Source organism: Camellia sinensis, chromosome 8 (assembly GCF_055761805.1).
Source record: "Camellia sinensis isolate YWXY chromosome 8, ASM5576180v1, whole genome shotgun sequence".
Taxonomy (NCBI): domain Eukaryota; kingdom Viridiplantae; phylum Streptophyta; class Magnoliopsida; order Ericales; family Theaceae; genus Camellia; species Camellia sinensis.
In genome coordinates, this window is record NC_138968.1 from 110915747 (window position 1) to 110925353 (window position 9607).

General features: G+C 38.2%; 1 protein-coding gene across 1 annotated transcript; it reads right to left on the bottom strand.

Annotated features, from left to right (window-relative positions):
- Positions 1-856: 856 nt before the first annotated feature.
- Positions 857-8798, bottom strand: LOC145797972 (uncharacterized). The gene is made up of 2 exons (XM_082885413.1): positions 8452-8798; positions 857-1076 (listed from the first exon to the last, which is right to left on the bottom strand). Exons 1-2 carry the CDS (start codon positions 8796-8798, stop codon positions 857-859), a joined length of 567 nt encoding a protein of 188 aa, XP_082741539.1.
- Positions 8799-9607: the final 809 nt, after the last annotated feature.

The window sequence follows — 9607 nt, forward strand, 5'->3', positions numbered from 1 at the left end:
GTCAAGATACTACATAAATAACCCTGACATCCTTTCCTAAGCAGTTTGCATGCTTTCATTGCTAAAATCAGATAAGGTGGAGGCACTACCCCATTACGCACAAATTCAAATTCAACATGTCCTGGTGGTCTAAACACAACTCCTTTTGTTACACAGTTGATAGTGGCATAGTATTTAGACAACCAATCCATACTTAGAATTACATCAAAGTGCCTAATGTCCAAGGGTAACAAATTCACATACAAGGTAGCACTGCCAACTTGCATATCACAAACATGATGCACAAATGTACACAATACAGATTCCCCAGAAGGACACATAACAAATATGGTAATGACTCTAGGGGTCTAGTCAATCTAGATGCAAATATAGTGGACACAAAGGAATGTGTTGATTAGAAATCAATTAACTCAAAAGCATCTTGATTGCATATAGAGATAGTACCTGAGACAACAACTTCAGTATTTTGCGCGTCACCTAGGACAAGTGCAAAGACCTTCCCTCGTCCTATTGTGTCTCTAGTAGTAGCAGACCTCGTAGTGTTACCCAATTTTGGGATGGATTTGGTCGAACTAGCAGCCAGTTTCCCACTTTTTTGTTGCTTGGTTTGGGTGCAATCCCTTGCCATATGCCCCATTTCACCACATTTGTAACAAGCCCCGGAAATATGGTAACAAAACCCACGATGTTTCTTACCACATTGAGTACAAGTTGGTGCCATATCTCTGGTGGAGCCCGAAGTGCTGGAGATCTCGTATTTTGCTTTTTTGATAATCTCTTCTTTGAAAAAAAAAAAGCCCTGTCTCTTAGTCTTCCAGTCAATTGGTGGTTTACGCTGATTGGCCATGTTAGTTTTTTATATCAATGCTCGATCTAGCACATCTACATAAGTGGGCAGTTTTAATACATTCACCCTTTCCAAAATGTCATTGCGAAGACCACTCTCAAACTTTCTTGCCTTTTTACATTTGGTGTCAACCATGTATGGAGCAAATCTAGCCAATTCAGTGAACTTGGCCTCATACTCAGCTACAGTCATATTGCCTTCCTTCAATCCTTCGAATTCAAACACCTTCCTATCGTAAACACATTGTAGAAAATATTTATCATAAAAGAGTACAAGAAATTGTGTCCGGTCTATACCCTTGTTATCATCTTGAATTAGCATCCACCAACTTCTTGCTTCATCTTCCAGTGTAAAGGTGGCTAATTGTACTTTTTGTGTCTCAAGGCATGGGAGTACTTCGAATAACTTTTCAATGCGAAGGACCCAAGCTTTGCTTTCGGTGGGTTTACATCCCCATGAAACTATGGTGGCTTCATTCCACCATTTTCTTGAATTCTTTGATGAGAGCTATTGTTTGGTCATCATTTTGCAAATCTGGCATAGGTCGTACCGAAGGCGGGGGTGGTGGTTGTTGCCATTGCTGTTGCCACTGCTGTTATTGCCTCAGTGTTTTTGCCACGTCTTGCATCATTCTCTTCATTCGGTCTAGCCGAGCAGTAGAGGATTCTTCTACTCATCGGCTCTCGTTTTCATCATTATCTAATGAGACTTGCATTATAATTCATACAGAAAGTATACACAATATTCATGTACAAAAAGGGCATATATGTACAATTTGGCAACAATATATGTCATGTAGCTGCATATTCCAAATCACTTTAGCATAATCTCAATGTGTTAAAGCATATATTTATCATATGAATGCAACGTAGATCTTTTCTAGACACTCTATTACTCATTTGGACAATTGTGTGAGTTATTACTCGTGCTCTGATACCACTTTGTTATGACCAAACCCATCCCTATGGATTAGAGTCATAATCGGCCAGTAATCATGAGATTACCTATGACCTCAATCAGAAAGAAAATCGTATTTAATAATAGGGGGCCAAAATGCGGAAGCAAAACTTGTAAAGATTGTCCAATGAGCCGTGCATACGTGGCATTACAAAAGTCCAGGATCATTCAAAAGTCAGTATTAACAAAAACCAAGGTTATAAACTTGGTCATATATGACCACAAAAGAAACAAAAAGGAAATCAAAAGCCTCTTGCGTGAGGCGACCTTGGTTGACTCCTCAAAACTCAGTTTCTCACAAATCAATGGAGCTGGGGCTAGGAATCCTGCTGCTCACCTATTGTCATGACCCAAACCTGCCTCTATAGGTTAAGCGTCGTAATCGGCTAGTAACCCTTGGATTATCAAAGGCCTTTGTACAGTCTATCACATATTAAGGGGCTGCGAAAGCAAATATATATAAAAACAATCATAGTCCATTGAGTTGTGCTAACGTACATGGGATAGAATTTTCAAAAACTCATATATGTACATGTGACGTCATAGATATGGTAGTCTTACATCACCCATTTACACCAAAGAAAATCAAAAGGGGACTTAGCCCAAAGTACAGATAAACAAAAAACTTGTTCATATACCAAAAGAAAACAGGTCTTATACATTCACAAAACATGACCACATGACTTTCGGAACCTCCTCGGGAGGCACAAGGGTTGGCCAACAAAAACAAGCTCCATGTGGTCATCATTGTGCCTGGTTACTCACCTAATCACCTACATACATAATATAAATAGTGAGTGGGGGCCAGTGAATAATAACAGAGTAAAGGGTTTTAATTGAATGATGTCCCATATCAGATTCGGAAATCAGAGTTCATATCGAAAATAGATTCATAGTCATAAGTAGAAATTAGAGTTCATGCTTAATTATACGTGGTACATCCAATAGCGTTAACAGAACAGATACAAACAGATATAGACAGATACAGAACAGATGGTGGTTATGTATAACTAGTTTCCTAAAGAAATCTTCAGATCTGGGTAACATATAACAGATATGTTGAGTTCCATAATTGAGCCTCTGGTATGGGTAACAGATAACAGACATATTAAGTTCCATGATGGAACCTCTGATATCGGGTAACAGGTAACAGATATCATATGGATACTAAGGATGCCACAAGTACATTGTCAGAATTGGACAATCATTCATTGTACAGAACTTATCATTATAGAAAACGTATCGTAATTCAATATACAGAAAACTAAATAAATTTGAACATATCTTTACTAAGTTATTACTCACAGATGGCTCCGAAAGCAGACAAACACAGCAGACAAATCAGATAGCTTACGACGCGTAACCTACACAAACATAACAGATACACAGATTGAAACACACACTCAGACAATACTTAACTTATCGCGTTTCGTTAGTGTGTTTCTATGTCTTATCCTCGTTATTATAGCTTATTTGTGCCCTAGGAATGCCTAGGATGCAATGAGGATGCCAAAATGAGTTTTAAAATACTTAGTCATTTTTACTAAAAATAGGGGTCTTGCTCAAGCGCAACTTCCTTCGCTCAAGCGGTCTATAAACTTTGCAAAAGTATTGGTTTCTTGATTTTTTTCGTTTGATGCACGCTCGACGGTCGTTCGAGCGTGAGACTGAGGTCCTCGCTCAAGTGCAACTCTTGTCGCTCGAGCGGTCTGAAAAACTTGTAAACTTCTGGGAGCATGAATTTTACGCTTGGGCCAACTTTTGGTCGCTTGAGCGAAAGTGCTAAAATACAGAGTGATCGATTGAGCGCAGGTTCTATTGCTCGAGCGGAGGAGCAGAATTTTAGAATTTCCAGATTTGCTTCCAAGCTTCAAAACTCAAATTCGAAGCCATTAAAATCAACCTTTGGGCCCCAAAACTTAAGAAAACAAGTCTGAACTTTGAAAACATTAAGAATTCAAGATCATTTCATGAAATCAAGACCAAAGAGCATGTCATTTGCTCAAAATCAAACTTGAATTGCATGTATGTAGTGCATGCATGAGTTGTTATGAATTCAACCTTCCAAAATATGATCAAGCAAGATAAAATGGCATGAAACTTGATGAATTCTCAAAACAAAGGTATGATGGACACATGTATGAGAGACTTCTTGAAAATTAAACTTAAATTGTGATTAAATTGGACATGCATGCATGGTATGATCTATACTCCTTCATTCTAGCTCAATTTCAACTTAATTCTCTTGTGTTCATGAACTCACCAACTCAAAAGCGAGACCAAAGGCTTGAATTCTTACCTTATACCTTGGATTTACAAGTGTAAAGGCTTAAACTTCTAAGCTCTCTTCAATTCTCCAATGATTCCTAGAAATTCTTCCCTTCTCCCTTGTTGAACTCACTTTCACTCTTGGTCTCTCTCTCTCTCTCTCTCTCTCTCTCTCTCTCTCTATCTCACACGTTTGTAGCTCAAGAAGGATGAAATGAGAGTGTAAAATGTATACAAGGGTCAACTAGTGCCTTATTTAGGCTTGGATTAAGGAATTCATTAATTAGGCTTAATTGAGCATTAATTACTCTAATTATTTCGTTCTGAATCGAATTTCAATTACATCTACCATAATGTTCTTAAAATTCCAACCAACACATAATTCAAGTCAATTTTGTGATTGGATGCCGATGAGGCCTTCAATTCGCAGAACAAAATAGAAACACAAACAGATATTCTTACAATTGACAGTTATAAACACAATTAATGCAATGCACATGTAACTAACTCAGGATTTCATCTTAATTACGTATTAGGCATACTTAATCATGGCTTAATCATGGTTTAACAGTTAATCTTGGGTCGGGGTTATTACAGTCTTCCCCCCTTAAAGAGTTTGGTTCTCCAAACTCGAATTACCTTCATTTTAGAAGAATATCAGGTCCAAAGAAAACAACTCAGGGTATCTCTTCTGCATATCTTCTTTTGTTTCCCATGTCACATAGGTTCCACCATGATTCTACCAATCAACTTTCACTAATGGAATTTTCTTGTTTTTCAATCTTTTGATTCTTCGGTTAACAATTTGGATTGGCCGTTCTTCATATGTGTAGTATTCCTTCAAAAGTATGTGTCCACTTAATAACGTGTAATGGATCTCTCAAATAATCCTGAAGCATTAAAACATCAAAAATGTTGTGCATATTCTCTATAACTTGAGGTAAGGCCACTGAGTATGCTACTGAGTTGATTTTCTCTAAAACTTCATACGAGCCTATGTATCTGGGTGCTTGCTTTCCTTTCACCCCAAATCGTGTTTGACCTTTCATTGGAGTTACTTTAATAAATACGTGTTCATCGACTTCGTATTCTCTGTCATTTGTTCGGACATCCGCATAATTCTTTTGGCGGCTTTGTGCAGTCTTCAAACGTTGTTGGATTAGTTTCACTTTTTCAGTTGTTTCTTGCACAAGTTCTGGTCCCAACAATGGTCGATCACCTACTTTAGCCGGCACTTTCTACCATACAAGGCTTCATAAGGAGCCGTTCCAATGCTTGAATGATAACTGTTGTTGTATACAAACTCAGCCAGAGGGAGGTAAGTCTCACAACTCCCTTGGAAGTCCAACACACACACCCGTAACATATCTTTCAAAGTTTGATTGTTTCATTCAGATTAGCCGTCTATCTGTGGGTGGTAGGCACTACTCAGTCGCAGTTCTGTTCCCAAAGCCTGTTGTAAACTCTGCTAGAATCTTGACACGAACTTCGAATCTCTGTCAGACACAATACATACTGGCACACCGTGTAATCTCATAATCTCATTCACATAAATGTTAGCTAACTTGTCCGCATTATAAAAAGTTTTAATAAGCAGAAAATGAGCAGATTTAGTCAAACGATCAACTATGACTTAGATAGAATCCATACCTCGAGAAAAGTGAGGCAATCCCACAATGAAGTCCATAGTAATGTGCTCTCATTTCCATTCCGGTATTAGAAGCAGCTGGAGCAATCCAGCAGTTCGTTGATGTTCGACTTCAAGTTGTTGGCAATGCAAACATCTAGCTATATAGTCAGCAATACTTTTCTTCATTCCAGGTCACCAAAAATTCTGTTTCAAGTCTTGATACATCTTTGTATTCCCTGGATGCATAGCAAATTTGGAGTTGTGGGCTTCAGACATAACAGGTTTCCTCAATTCAGAATGGTTTGGTACACAAAGTCTACCTTGAAGTTTCAACACATTGTTCTCCAATGCAAATCCTAGCCTTGGTTTTAAGTCAATCTCATCAACAATTTTCTTCAAAAACTCATCTTCAAGTTGCTTTTCTCTAGTGTCTTCTATAATTGCAGGCTGGGCAAAGATGGCGACTAAAATCCTGCCTGTTCGCGTAACATAGTTTCAATCTCATTCATCTCCAAGTCTAATAACAACTCTTTCTGACCAGTGAGCAAACATGACAAATTTCCCATTGATTTTTGGCTTAAAGCATCTGCAATTGTATTTGCTTTCCCTGGATCTTACAAAATCTGCAAATCATAGTCTTTAATCAACTCGAGCCATCTCCTCTGTCTCATGTTCAATTCCTTCTAAGTAAAGAAATATTTTAAACTTTTGTAATCGGTATACACTTCACAAGTTATGCCATACAAATAGTGACGCCAGATTTTCAAAGCAAAAATCACAACTACGAGTTCAAGGTCATGTGTCAAATAATTCTTCTCATGTGGTCAAAGTTAATGAGAAGCAAAAGCAATCACCTTACCATTTTGCATTAGTAAACATCCCAAACCTTTATATGAAGCGTTACTATAAATTTGAAACCCATCAGTACTATTAGGTAAATTTGAAGAGTTTCGCATACAATTTCCTTTCTCTCAGAGTCTGTAACACAGTTCTTAAGTGATTTTCGTGATCTTCCATACTTTTGGAATAAATCAAAATATCATCAATGAACACAACAACAGATTCATCCAGATACGGTTTAACCACTCTATTCATTAGGTCCATAAAGGCTGCTGGTGCATTCGTTACCCTAAATGGCATTACCAAAAACTCATAGTGCCCATATCTAGTTCTAAATGCAGTTTTCTCTACGTCTTCTGCCTTAACTTTCAATTGGTGATACTTGGATCGAAGGTTGATTTTCGAAAAGACTTGGGCTCCTTGAAGTTGGTCAAATAAATCATCTATTCGGGGCAGTTGATATTTGTTCTTGACAGTTACTTTGTTCAATTCTCGATAATCAATACATAACGTCAAAGACCCATCTTTCTTTTTGACCAACAGAACAGGAGCACCCTAGTGTGAAGTGCTGGGTCAGATAAACTTCTTGTTTAACAATTCTTGTAATTGGATTTTCAATTTTTTAGTTCAGAGGTTGCATTCGATATGCGGTTTTTGAAATAGGTTGTGTTCTAGGAACAATATCAATAGTAAACTCAATTTCCCTATCAATTAAGTCCCCAGGCAAATCATTCGGAAAGACATCGAGAAATTCATTAACTATGGGGGTGTTCTCTACCTTAGGACTATCAGAAGTCACATTCAAAACACAACACAAGTAACCTTAGCACCCTTTCTCAACAATTTTCTAGCTTTCACAAAAGAAATCAAGTATGGTGGGGGAATTACCCTATTCCCAACAAATACAAACTCAGGTACACTACGTGGTTGAAACACCATAGTTTTATTTACACAGTCAATAGTTGCACAATACTTCGTCAGCCAATCCATACCAAGTATGCAGTCAAAATAATTAATACCCAATGGCAACAAATCAACATACAACGTCACATCACCAATCACAATATCATATGCCAGATAAACATAAGCACACATCATAGAACCTCCAGATGGCGTAGATACAGATAGTAAATAGTTCATAGGTTCTAATGGTCGAGTCAATTTCCGTGAAAAAGCATGCGATACAAAGGAATGTGTAGAACCGGAATCAATTAACACATGTATTTTTGGGCACAGATGGAAATTATACTTGACACCATAGCTTCAATGTTCTGCACAACACCAGGTAGTAGTGCAAAAACTCGGCCTTGTCTTAGGTTTTCTCTTCCAGTGTTTGCTTTCGTATTTGCTTTCGTATTTGTTACTTACCTTAGGATGGTTCGCATTATCGGACCTAAGTAGACAATCTTTCACTACATGGCTTGTCTTGCCACATCGAAAACAAGCACCGGATGCATGGTAACACACTCCTCTGTGGTTCCTTCCACAATCAGGACAAACTGGAATAGACCCACTACTCTAACTTGAGCTACTTGTAGACCTTGTATTTTGCTTCTTGCTTACAAAAGAGTTACCCTTTCTAAATCGGTACCCAGACCTTTAACCTTTCCATTCCGTTGTTACTGGGGCCTTGGTTTGTTTCATAGCTGCTAGGTTGGCTTTTGCCATTAGGGCTCGATCAAGCACATCCGCATACGTAAGCAATTTCAAAACGTTAACCTAGTCGAACACTTCCAAAGTCAAGCCTCCTTCAAACTTTTGTGCCTTTTTGTAATCAATGTCCACCATGTGTGGAGCAAACTTGGCCAATTTAGTGAACTTGGCCTCATACTCTGCTACTGAAATGATGCCCTATTTGAGTTCTCGGAATTCAGAAACCTTTCAATCTCGAAAGCGTTGAGGGAAGTACTTGTCATAAAAGATCTCCTTGAATTGAACCCATGTCATGTTTCCATTGTCATTTCGGAACAGCAACCACCATCTTCGGGCTTCATCTTTAAAGGTGTAGGTGGCCAAGAGCACTTTCTGAGTTATGGAGTAAGGAAACACTTCGAATAGCTTTTCCATTTCAAGTAGCCATGTTTCTGCCCTTAACGGTTCCATGCCACCTAGGAAAGTTGGTAGTTTCATCTTCACAAACTTCTGAGTTAGGTTAATAATGTCATTGTTATCCAGTTCAACTTGCATCGGCAAAGGCAGAGGGGGCAAAGGTTGTTGCCTCAGAGATTCTGTTAAGGCTGTAAGCATTTGTTCCATTCAGCTCATTCGGGCTTTAAAAGATTCCTCCATACCATCACTTCTTGTATTTTCCATTGCTATAGGTACACAAAACAAGAGTAAACAGAGGCAATAGTTCTTTCCATTCACATTTAGCTCATTATAATTTGAGTTCATATATTCGTATTATCAGTTTCTTCTTTAAAGAGTTGCCATACACACTCACACATGTAGATGTAATGTCCCTAATTCTTACTAGGACATCCTATAGCTCATATGGATTCGTGTGTGCGGTATAACTCATGCTCTGATACCACTCGGTCACAAGCTAAACCCGTCTCTATAGGTTAAGCGTCGTAACCGGCCAGTAATTCTTGGATTACCAAAGGTCTTTATATAGTCTATCACATATTAAGGGGTTGCGGAAGCAAATATATATAAAAACATAATCTATTGAGTTGTGCTGACGTACATGAGACAGAATTTTCAAAAACTCATATATGTACATGTGACGTCATAGATATGGTAGTCTTACATCACCCATTTACACCATAAAAAGTCAAAAGGGGACTTAACCCAAAGTACAGATAAACAGAAAACTTGTTCATATACCAAAAGAAAACATGTCTTATACATTCACAAAACATGACCACATGACTTTCGGAACCTCCTCAGGAGGCACAAGGGTTAGCCGAAAAAAACAAGCTCCAGGCGGTCATCATTGTGCCTGGTCACTCGTCTGATCACCTACATACATAATATAAATAGTGGCAGAGGCCCGGTGAATAATAATAGAGTAAAGGGTTTTAATTGAATGATGTCTCATATCAGATTCAAAAATCAAAGTT